Genomic DNA, 12,317 nt, shown 5'->3' with positions numbered 1-12,317 from the left:
TTGTTAACTTTTGAGCACTTCCCATGAATTTATGTAGGTGTATAGCAAAATTTTGCATTCTAAAAAGCAAATGGGATAACATAGGCTTCTTGGACCCCTTGCGAGTCAATGAGAAGACATATCTAGGCCTCCATGGATATGACGTGGAAGACCTGAAACAGAGATTGATTGCTGTTTTTGACGAATTCAAGATGAAGAACAAAACCCACATACTTCTAGCCTACAACTACGAGTATGTGTTCTCGGTTTTTAATTTTATGCTTCTTTTTTCGTTAAGATTATTCGATAATTAGGATTCTGTGATTGCAGCCACCATTTCGTCTTCATTTGTGTTAATCTTGCAAAAAATCTGATCGAGGTGTGGGACTCGAAGAAAAAACCATTTCATCATCTAGATGCACTGGTGGCAGTGCTGATTTAGTAAGCGATCCTAATAACATATTATTTTCTAATCACTACATACCGCTTTCTAACGTTTCTCCTTTTAATGTTGCTCAGTGTCCGAGGAAGACATATTCGGTGGGACGCAGGTCCCATTCAAGGTTGTCGAAATGGAGGGGAAGTACCTAAAATAGCCGGCGGGAAACAATGAATGTGGATTTTATGTAATGTGGGCAATGCTTCGCTACATCGATGGGAAATCGGAAGAAGCCCATAAGTTGGTATGTATAATCCCTATTTCATTTATGTCTGTTAATCATTCAACAAAATGATTTACTAATTCCTCTTTGGATATCATCTTTTTTGAATGACAACGCAAGAAATATAACCACGAAAGACTGTTAGACATGGAGATCGTCGCGCTGCAATCGGAGCTGGCAAAATTCATCTTAGCCAGAGGTATTGGAAAAAGATGGAGTATTTTCTATTGCACAATCCGTGAAGTTCAAGGACCAGTATGGCCCAAAGCGGCTTGCCAGATTATTGTAAGAAGTCCGAGAAGCATTGCACAATCTATGAAATCCGAGAACATTTTTTTATTTTGAGGGATCGAGATCTTGATAAGAAACATTTGAACTGTAACAGTAACATTTGTAATGTTTAATATTGATGGACCTATCATCTAAGTAGTGTATATAAAGCGAAACCCGATTTCACGAAAAAATATAAATTAAAATAAATTATAAAACAATAAAATGCGAATGTGACATCACTGCCGGTCAGCAGAAAACCGGTAGTGTTGTCGTAAACATCACTATCGGTTAGCAACAAACCGGCAGTGATGTTTACAACAACACTGCCGGTTCAAACACAAACCTGACAAGTGTTGGTGGAAATGAATTCTATCGGGTGGTCTTATGAACCGACAGTGTTGGTGGAACTGAACTATGTCGGTTGTATAAAGAACCAGCAGTGAAGTTGAATAATACTACCGGTTTGTAAGAACCGACAGTGATAGCTTACCCTCATCACTGCCGGTATGGTTGTGCCGGTTCAAAATCCGACAGTGATGGAGTATTTTGAACCGGCAGTGAAGTGCAATTCTGACGTAGTGAGATGTCCAATTTTATAGTTGAGGACTTTTCCATGTGAAATCATTTGAGGTCCAAAAATTTTGTTTTGAGTTTTCATAATTTGAAATTCAATATTTTAAATTTTTTTAAATGACCTTGGGTGGAGAAATGCCCTAAACCAAAGTTACAGTACTCAAAGGGATCTAGAACTTCGTAATTGGCTACTTTTTCATTTGAAATCATTAGGTTTTTAGATTTTGAAATTCATTTTTTTATTTTTCAAAGTATCTTGAATGGAGAAACGACCTAAACTTAAGATGTAGTGCTCAAAGAGATATGTAAATTTATAGTTGACGACCTTTTCACTTTGAACATTTATGGCCCTGAAATTCTGTTAAAGTTGACGACTTTGAAATTCATATTTTCTTTAAATTTTCAAATGACCTCGGACGTAGAAATGACCTCAGTTAAAGTTGTAGTACTTGAATAGATCTAAAACTTTCCAATTTAAACCTTTAGCATTTAAATTTGTTTACGGTCTCAAATATACATTACAATATTCACTAAAGTGAATACAAAAGGAATTAATCAGTCACTTAGTCACAAGGGACTTTGAGGCATTAGTGTAAGGAAACAACATATGAGAGTTGAGGTTATGAGTTCGACCGCCGCGGCTACATGCACACGTATTTCGCACGAAAAATCATGTGACTCTATATACGCGTAGGTAGAGGCAGCAGCATATACAAGCTGCTGGCAAAATGTTTTGTAGACAAATCGTTGTGTCATTTTCTGTTATTGACCATCTTTAAATGCAGTAACATGACAATGACAAAGAAAATAGAAAAAGGTTGATTGGAACCGGCCGTCTGCCCTTGTGAACAGCAATCTCTTGATTGGTGAATCAAGCTTGACCGATTGTTTACAAAACATAAGTAGTAACATCACACATCTGCTAGGCATTATTAATGTGAACATAAGACGGGCGCCTCTTAACTTATAAAAACATAAATGACATCACATCTCCTAGGCAATACTTATATTAATTTGAAAATAAGACGCCTCTTAATTTACAGCCACACCCTTCTCCGGACCCGTCCTGTTCCCTCCTACCTACGTTCCACTGAAAAAAGTTCATCTTTAAAAGCATATTAAAAATCCAAATTAAATTTCCCCAGCCCGCTAAAAATCACTTGTCATTGTCAAAAGGATATATCATGTTCCTGACTTCCTTCCCAGAAGCTAGAAACTTCCGCATTAGTATTGCAAGGTACGTGTAGTAGGTACTAGGTAGTGTGGCTTCTGCCTCCCCAGTTGTCCATCCGAGTTGCTGCAGCTGCAGCACATAAACATTTGCCGGCATTACTCCCTCCATTGTCAAGCATGAAGCCCGCTTCCTTGATGATCCTAAAACTCCTATTAGTTGGCCTTGGGCTTGCCACTGCACCCCTCAGCACTGGAGACGACGACCACCACCAGTTCGTCTACTCCGGCTTCGCCAATGCTAGCCTCACCCTCGACGGCACAGCCTCCACCACACAAGGCGGGTTGCTCGAGCTGACCAATGGCACAACCATGAGCATGGGCCACGCCTTCTACCCGGCTCCACTGCGCCTTCGCGACTCGCCCAACGGCACGGTGCAGTCTTTCTCCGCCTCCTTCGTGTTCGGCATCATCTCCGTCTATGACTTGAGCAGCCATGGCCTCACCTTCTTGGTCGCACCAAGCAAGAATTTCTCCGCGCTTGCCGTACAATACCTGGGCCTCTTCACTGGCTCCAACAATTGCAACACGACCAATCACATGTTTGCCGTTGAGCTCGACACCTGGCAGAACAGCGAGTTCAAGGACATCAACAACAACCACGTTGGCATCGACATCAACGGCCTGACCTCTGTGCAGTCCAGCCCTGCCGGCTTCTACCATGATCGTGATGGAAGCTTCGAGAACTTGACTCTCAGCAGCCAAGAGGCGATGCAGGTGTGGGTGGAGTACGATAGAGTCAAGACACGGATCGACGTCACCTTGGCTCCTCTAGCCATGGTCAGGCCAAGGAGACCAACAGTGTCAGCCATCCAAAACCTCTCAGATGTGCTCACCGATGTGGCGTACGTCGGCTTCTCATCATCAACAGGCAAGATCCGTACACAACACTACGTGCTCGGATGGAGCTTCGCCATGAACGGCCCTGCTCCATCCATCAATCTAACCATGCTTCCGAAGCTTCCACGACGTCATCAAAAGGGTCGACGATCCTGGGTGTTAGAGGTAGTTCTGCCCATAGCAACTGCAGCACTCCTCCTGTCTCTGGGCGCCAGTGCTTTCTTGCTTGTGAGGAGGCATTTCAGGTATGCGGAGGTACGAGAAGACTGGGAGTTGGAGTTCGGACCACACCGGTTCTCATACAAGGACCTGTTCCATGCGACGGGTGGATTTGAGAACAAAAACCTTCTTGGCGTTGGAGGATTTGGGAGAGTGTACAAAGGGGAGCTTCCGAGATCAAGATTGAAGATAGCCGTGAAGAGGGTGTCACATGACTCCAAGCAAGGCATGAAGGAGTTCATAGCAGAGATTGTCAGCATAGGGCGTCTTCAGAACCGTAATCTCGTCCAGTTGCTTGGCTATTGCCGACGCAAAGGCGAGCTCCTCTTGGTATATGAGTACATGCCCAATGGAAGTTTGGATAAATATCTACATAATGGCAAAGAGGACAATTCTCTATTGAGTTGGACTGAAAGGTTTCAGATCATCAAGGGAATTGCATCGGGCCTGTTGTATCTCCACGAGGAATGGGACAAGGTGGTTGTTCACCGAGACATCAAGGCAAGCAATGTGCTCCTAGATGATGAGATGAATGGACGGTTAGGTGATTTCGGCCTTGCAAGACTTTATGATCATGGCGTCGACCCACAAACTACACATGTGGTTGGTACCATAGGTTACCTTGCTCCAGAGCTAGCACGCAGTGGAAATGCCACTCCTTCTACAGATGTTTTTGCCTTTGGTATGTTCGTCCTTGAGGTCACATGTGGACAGAGGCCTGTCGATCACCAAAACACGCAAGATAGCCAGCTCATGTTGGCTGATTGGGTGCTTGACAAGGTGCAAAATGGATCATTCGGTGATACCGTGGATGCTAGACTCAAAGGGATGTATGATGTTCGTGAGGCATACTTGGCGCTAAAAATAGGCCTGCTATGCTCACACCCATTCCCCAGTGAAAGGCCTACCACGCGGCAGGTCATGCAATACCTCGATGGGGAAATTGAGCCTCCAGATTTAAGCCTCGAGGTACTAGCCTCTATGCAAAGTGAAGGGTTCGACCCATACATCATTTCATATCCATTGGCAACAAGTAGCATCAGCACAATGTCGTGCATCTCTAGTGTAGGAAGGTGAACATATGGTGTTTTGTCATGAGCGGTGTCCAAATATATTTATTATGGATATTGTTATAGCAAGCCAACATATACCTTATTAAGGATATTGCTATTAATTTTTCTATAAACACATTATGTGCTTGCTTCTTCTATTTGCATCAGGACATCTTGTGTTATATGTTGATAAACTTCCCACGCGCATCATCTTTGTTTTGTAGAACCTCCTATCAAATAATTGATGGTGGTCACTGGTGCTAGAATTCACTAGATTTATCCGTATAATAAGGGGATGTCTAGCGGGCAATGGAGTGTTTTGAGGCCCAGTTATTTTGCAAAATTTTGACCAACAATTAATCAAATTATATGCAAGTTTATAGAACTTATAGTTTACATCAATATATTTATATTCGTTTTTTTATAAAGGAATATTTTATTAAATTTTCAAGCGCATTACATTGAGTTGATACAAAGTCTTGAAAATAATTCTTCCAGCCTCTGCTTGACAAAAAGCACACAGCCAATTAAAACTTAAAAGAGGAAACCATACATAGTCTAGTGACTATCAATCCGCAGGCTAGAACGCCACTCGTGTGCCTGGGAGAAGATAACCTTAGCCACCTGTGCCAAGTACCGCGAAGCCACCACAACCAAATCCCGTGTATCCGGCTTTTGAATAAGTGTATTTTTATATGTAGTACCTTTAAAATAATATTGACTTTTTAGCAATTGATGATATATTGTATGAGAAATTAAGTGTCAAAATTTATTTATTTGATTTTTTCCGATCAAAATACATTTATAATTTCTGAATGAAGGGGGTATTATTAACGTATAGATTAACTACACAGTCGTCGCAAAACAAAAACTGAGCGGTTAAAGTTCATGACCCAAACGGGATTAAAATTTTCATGTATATTAAATATTTTCGTAATACTAGCCGTGGAATAATTCAAACTGGCCGCGACAAAGATTGGATTGAAGGACAACGTCGTGTCGTGTCATGGGGCATGACTGCAGTGGCAACATAAATCCAAGGCCAGCGCACGAGACGTTGAATGTTTTCCTGAATGTGGACAATAGAAACCAGAGCGGTTGAAGTTCATGGCTTCATGCATATTAAATATGTTCGAAATACTAGCCGTGGAACACCAATCAGCTACTTGCTTGATACTATTTATTTACTGAGGGTTTCAAATTAAAATAATATACTCCCATAGTTCAAAAAGAATACAATTCTAGATTTGAGTTAAGCTAATTTTTTCTTAAATTTTGTAAATTTATAGAATAATATCAACATTTATATTTCTAGATAGTTTTTTTAACAAGTAGTCGATTATATAAAAAAGGAGAAAACCTGAACTGAACAAATACAACAAAGTGTATCTCTAGATAGGTTTACTATAAAAATAATATTTTATGATTAATCTAATGATATTTAGTTGGTATCATAAATGTTATTATTTTTTACAGATTTAGTTAAACTTAAAATTATTTAACTCATAGAAAGAGAGAATTGTATTTTTGTTATTGAAACAGAGGGAGAGAGTATATATTATATTATTTAACGCCGGATTCAAACAGCTACATAGACAACATCAGGTTGTGTCATGGGATATATGACTTCAGTGGCAACATAAATCCAAGTCTAGAGCACGAGACGTTGAATATTTCATTTTCTCTTATTTTTGTCAACTGAGATATTACTTTTTCAGACTACGTCCGACAACACTAGAAACCAGAGCGGTTGAAATTCATGGCCTAAATGAGTTTAAAATGTTCATGCATACTATGATACTACAAATACTAGTCCTGGAACGCCACTTAGCTACTATTTATTATAACTGAGGGTTCAAATTTAAAACTATTATTTGATGCCGGATTCAAACCGCAGCATAGATGGGTTCGAAGGACAACGTCAGGTCGGATATTGTGCTTGAAGCAGATTTTTTGTTAAGCTTGAAGCAGTGTCCACAAACAGTTTCTAGATGAAAGCAGAAATATATGTTAACAATGCTAGGCTGGAAATTTTTAGTCTTCTTGCGCGAACAATGGAAGCTCTCTTTCGGAATTTTGATTTGGGTCCATAGTTTATGTATGTATATAAGCATGAAAGTTGCTGCTTGTACAACGCACCCATGCAGCCATGTGTGCGTTCCCCATTCATGACGACAGAAAATAGACTTGATGATATGAAGTTTGAGCTGAACTATCTTTCGCTGACATTGTCTTTCTACATGCCATGCATTGTTAACTTATTCTGGAATAAACAAAAAATTGTTAGGCTGTTCCTTAAGATCAATTCGAATATGTGGTAGCAAATAAACCTGACCATATAAGTGTCTACATCAGCTATTAAACTAGATGATGACAGGTTTTGAAAATCCAGAGAATATATAGACGCTGCATGTTAAATCTAATATAAACATTGGTTGCCCACCTAACGCTTACTGCTTGCTATTCTTGTTGATTTGCAGGCTTCCAGTTCGCAAGCCACACAGTGCATACTTGCAATGGCAACGAAACATACATCCTTCCTTCAGTACCTGCTCCTCCTCCTCACAACTTTGGCCTCCTGCGATGATCAATTTCTCTTCTCTGGCTTCACCCAATCCAGCTTAAACCTTGATGGCTGTGCCACCGTCACAAACAGCGGTCTCCTTGATCTGACCGATGGCACTGCAATTCTCAATGGTCACGCTTTCTACCCCAACCCTTTGCACTTCCGCAAATCACCTGATGGTAAAGTTCAATCCTTTTCGGTCAATGTTGTTTTCAGTATCTTCATCACATACCCAGACCTGAGCGCTGATGGCATGGCCTTCTTCATCGCCCCTACCAAGAATTTCTCCGATGCGCGGGCAGCCAAGTACTTTGGCCTCCTCAATGATAAAAGCAATGGAGACCCAAGCAAACACATCTTCATGGTCGAGCTCGACACCTACAAAAATGCTGAGCTCCAAGACATCAATGACAACCACGTCGGCATCAACATCAACAGTGTGATCTCCTTGAATTCAAGCACAGCTGGCTTCTATGAAGATGACGGCGGTACCTTCAGGAATCTGACGCTCAATGGAAACCAGGGAACACAACTGTGGGTAGACTATGATGAGGGTACTACACAGATCAATGTGACCTTGGCTCCATTCAACTTGGGCAAACCATCAAGGCCACTGCTCTCTGCAACCTGTGATCTCTCAACTGTACTCTCCAACTCAACTTCGTACATTGGATTCTCATCCGTAGCTACTCCCATCAACACCCGTCAGTATGTGATGGGCTGGAGCTTTGGCCTGAATAAACCAGCTCCATCCCTTGATGTCTCCAAGCTTCCCAAGTTGCCTTCTCTTGGTCCAAAGGCCCAGTCCATGGTCTTAGCAATTGTCCTACCGATAGCCACTGCAACATTGATCCTCTCCATAGGCACTGTTGTCGTTCTCATTGTGCGAAGGCGGCTGAAGTATGCTGAGGTGCGTGAGGATTGGGAGAGTGAGTTTGGTCCACACCGGTTTTCATACAAGGATTTGTTCCATGCTACAGGTGGCTTTAAGAATAAACACCTGCTCGGAGAAGGAGGTTTTGGGAAAGTATATAAAGGAGTGCTTCCATTGTCTAATGTAGAGGTTGCTGTGAAAAGGATGTCTCATGAGTCAAGACAGGGAATGAAGGAGTTTGTCACTGAGGTTGTTAGCATTGGTCGACTCCGCCATCGCAACCTTGTGCAGCTACTTGGCTATTGCAGGAGAAAAGGTGAACTGTTTTTGGTTTACAATTACATGCCCAATGGTAGCCTTGATAAATATCTACACTGTGAAGAGCACAAGGCTATTTTGAATTGGGATAAGAGATTTCGAGTTGTCAAAGGCATCGCTACAGGCTTGTTGTATCTCCATGAGAAATGGGAGAAGATAGTGATCCATAGAGACATCAAGGCAAGCAATGTACTCTTAGATGGTGAGATGAATGGCCGCCTTGGTGACTTCGGCCTTGCAAGGTTATATGATCATGGCACTGACCCACAAACAACACATATGGTTGGCACAAAGGGGTACCTAGCCCCCGAGCTACTGCGCACTGGGAAGGCATCCCCTTATACAGATGTTTTTGCCTTTGGCATGTTCCTTCTTGAGGTTGCATGTGGGCAAAGACCTGTCAAGAAAAATGCAGAGGGTAATGAATTTTTCTTGGTCGATTGGGTGCTCGAGCACTGGAACAATGGTTTGCTTACAAGGACACTGGATTCTAGGCTTCAGGGTGACTATAACATTGATGAGGCCCATCTTGTGTTGAAGCTAGGACTCTTGTGCTCACACCCTCTTCCTAGTTCAAGGCCTAGGATGCGAGAAGTTATGCAATACCTTGATGGCGACATGCCACTACCTGAGCTGAGGCCGACCCAGCTGAGCTCAAACATGGTTGCCTTGATGAAAAACAGCGGACTGAACTCATCTGTTGCGTCATATCCACAAATGTCATCAAGCTTCTGCACAATATCTGGCCTCTCAGGAGGAAGATGATATCTACATTGTTGTTTTTTTATGTACTTGGTTACTTAAGCTGTTTAGTACGTGGCTCATTTATTGTGTCATAGAAATACTCATATGACTATGATCAGTCTTACTGTCTATCTTCTTATTTTAGGTGTTCACAAGTTGTATGTATCAGATGGCTTTATGTCTGTTTACCTTTTGAATCCTTTAGGTGTTGACAGTAGTTTGTTTATAAAATAAGGGAACATTTTTCTTCCTTGTTTTCATTACAAGGAGCTGTCCACAAGCAACCTTTTTAATACCTAAGACAATAGTGAATTAGTGATGTTAAGACACAACATAACTGAAAAACTAAATCAGCATAAAAAAAAGGAAGACGAGATCTCTTCACCTAACAAAAGTTTACCAGACTCGCACGGATCTGACACCCAGAACGAAATCTAACACATTGTTAAAAAAAAAATACAACAGGAATTTCTTTTTTCTGTGTGTGTATCAGATTTGTTAGAATTTATGGAAAATTGCTCTTCAAATTGTGCTGCAGGGAATACAGAGATACACGCACAGTTTCAGATTTGATTCTGGGCCAAAATGAAATGATTCATGGTTGAGTAATGAATCCATATCCATCTAGATAGGCTCCGAGCAAGCGCTAATCGCGATTCGCAAACAAGCTTCAGAAATCACGATTACCTCGTACTACTTCAGTGTCGTCTCCGTGGCAATCCGGCGGCTGCCGCCGCCGCCGCATCTCCTCCGAATCAGGCGCAGGCCCCCGCCCGCTGCAATCTGGCCCTAGGCGGAGGAATCAGGAGGCCGTAGCCGGCCCAAACCGAACGCGCTGAGCCCGCCGCCATCTCGGCCTCACCACCTCACCGGTTCACGCCGCCGGGCGCGACCTCCTCACCACTCCAAATTCGACGCAGAGTCCGAAGCGGAGGGAGCTGCAGAGGATTTGTCCACATTTTTTCCACCAATCTCCAAATTGCTGGACAACCAACACGAAAGGCCCAGAGCCGAAACAAGGGCCATGGCCCAATACCACGTGCTGCTAAGCGACAAGCTTAGGCCTACTACGGACACCAGCCCATGGTCCGAAATTTGAAGGGCAATCAAGGCCTTCAACTGGGCAATCAGTTAAACCGACATTTCGGTTTGGTTCGTTCGGTTTGCCAAAAAGTCGGTTTTTAGGAATCAAAAGCCATCGGTTATCTCCAGAACAGGAAAAAGACGTCGGTTTTCTATGTCGGTTTTTCAGTTTAAACCATACTAACCGAACTCCTCGCCGATTGCAGCCGCTGCTCCGTGCCCATGAGCTAGGAGCAGCACCCACTCGTCCCAGGCGCTCGCTCTCGCGCGTCGTTCCCTGTCCACGCTCGGCGCTCGTAGCAGCCGTCGCGACTCGCGAAGGAGCAAGGAGCAGCACCGCCGTAGCAACCGCCCTGCTCGCCGCCGCTGCACGCACCGCCGCCACAGGAGCAGAAACAATCATGAAGGTTAGGGTTTGGCATTGGGGATGACCGAGTGAGGTTGGGCTAGTTGCGGTCTGAGGGACGAAAGTTGCTCACTTGCTCTCGGGGTTCCAGTAACTGGGCCATGGTTCTAGGTTGGACAGCTCGAATACGTGGGATGGGGTGCCGGGGCGGTGTGCACGTAGGACAGAGAGCTTTGGGAGTTCGGTTTCGTCGGTGTTACGGTTTCGTAGGACAATAGGTGAAGAATTCACTAGTGTCAGGGTCAAAAAAATAGAAGACTCCGGACGCTTAGTCGAACATGCAACTAGTCTCTAGCTTAGCTGAGAACCAGTAGGAAAGAAAAACAGTACACTTATTGTAAGGTGAAGTCTACATACTTAGCCCCCGAGCCTGCTAGAAGATAGAGGAACATCTTGTAGCAGGATCAAAGAAATAAGTAAAAATATTAGGGAACGTTCTGATCGGTCTTCAAGTGTTGATGCAAGAAATAGCCAGCTCCCTCTGTCATGTACTTATCAAGGCCCCGATGTGCTGCCCAAGATTAGCACCCTGATCCGAACAGCATGGAGCAACTTGATAGCACACCAGCTTAATCAGAGCGAAGCGAAGTTTTGGCTTATCGCACACTGTCGCCAGCAAAAAAAAAATTGTTTCGAACCGATCGACGAGATGTAGCAAAATCCGACTGCCAAGGGAGTCTCCGGCTTAGCTAGCGACTCTTGCATAAAGAATCCAAACACCGAGGAGTTCCTAGTATAGCTGGCAAGCCCCAGCGTAGCTGACGATGAAGCCCAAGCGATAAGCAATTTTGAACAACTGGTCAACGATGAAACGAGCACCGAGCAGTCCAACCAACTGATCGGCGGCGAAGTGAGCGCCGAGCAGTAAGGAGCATCGAACAGTCTGACCAATTGGTCGATGACAAAGTGAGTGCCGAGCCGTAGGGAGCACCGAGTAGTCCGACCAACTGGTCAGCAACGAAGTCCATGAGCCTAACGATCCGACCAGTTGGTCGGCGGTGAAGTCTGAGTGCCAGGTGGTCCGACCACCCAAACGATGATCGTCTTGTCTTCCCTGACTGATCCAGTCCCCGAGTGTAAAAAATGAGTTCATCGACCAAACCTGGCTTCTATAATACAAATATGTTGAACGGATAGTACATAATGTAAAAATAAAATATATGAACTCTAGAGAAAATCGGCACCGATGAAATAACATATGCAAAATAATTTCGCTTCTCGCTCTCTAAAGCATTCTTTATCTCCTCAAGTAGTTAGCCTTTTACGTGAGAACAAAGCCCCAGCTATTCCATATCCTATGGCGCAGAGCGCCGATTCTCGTACACGCTTAAGGATACAGGCATCATCGAGGAGCCGCTGTCGACCAGCCCATGACGCAGAGCGCTACTGCCCATGCACGTTTAGGTGCTGAATCGAAAACAAGGCCACTTCTTTGCCTCACGATGAAAGTGTGTTCCACCGACTTAGTCAACAGGAAAAGGCGAAGAAACAAGATTAG

The 12,317-nt window shown here is 43.5% G+C and overlaps 1 protein-coding gene across 1 annotated transcript; it reads left to right on the top strand.

Moving 5' to 3' along the window:
- The first annotated feature begins 2,173 nt into the window (after positions 1-2,173).
- On the top strand, positions 2,174-9,495 carry LOC136500960 (uncharacterized). Its single transcript, XM_066496443.1, has 2 exons — positions 2,174-4,802; positions 7,333-9,495. The coding sequence occupies exons 1-2, from the start codon at positions 2,838-2,840 to the stop codon at positions 9,349-9,351; spliced, it is 3,984 nt and encodes a 1,327-aa protein (XP_066352540.1). The 5' UTR covers positions 2,174-2,837; the 3' UTR covers positions 9,352-9,495.
- Positions 9,496-12,317: the final 2,822 nt, after the last annotated feature.

Source organism: Miscanthus floridulus, chromosome 13 (genome assembly GCF_019320115.1).
Source record: "Miscanthus floridulus cultivar M001 chromosome 13, ASM1932011v1, whole genome shotgun sequence".
In the NCBI taxonomy this organism is placed as follows: domain Eukaryota; kingdom Viridiplantae; phylum Streptophyta; class Magnoliopsida; order Poales; family Poaceae; genus Miscanthus; species Miscanthus floridulus.
Note: the sequence above shows the minus strand (reverse complement) of the source record. Positions and strands in the feature narration are given on the sequence as shown.

Coding starts and splice junctions, on each gene's coding strand:
- LOC136500960 (XM_066496443.1), top strand. CDS start 2,838: ATGAAGCCCGCTTCCTTGATGATCCTAAAACTCCTATTAGTTGGCCTT. Junction 4,803..7,332: donor ACATCATTTCATATCCATTG/GCAACAAGTAGC, acceptor CAAGCCACACAG/TGCATACTTGCAATGGCAAC.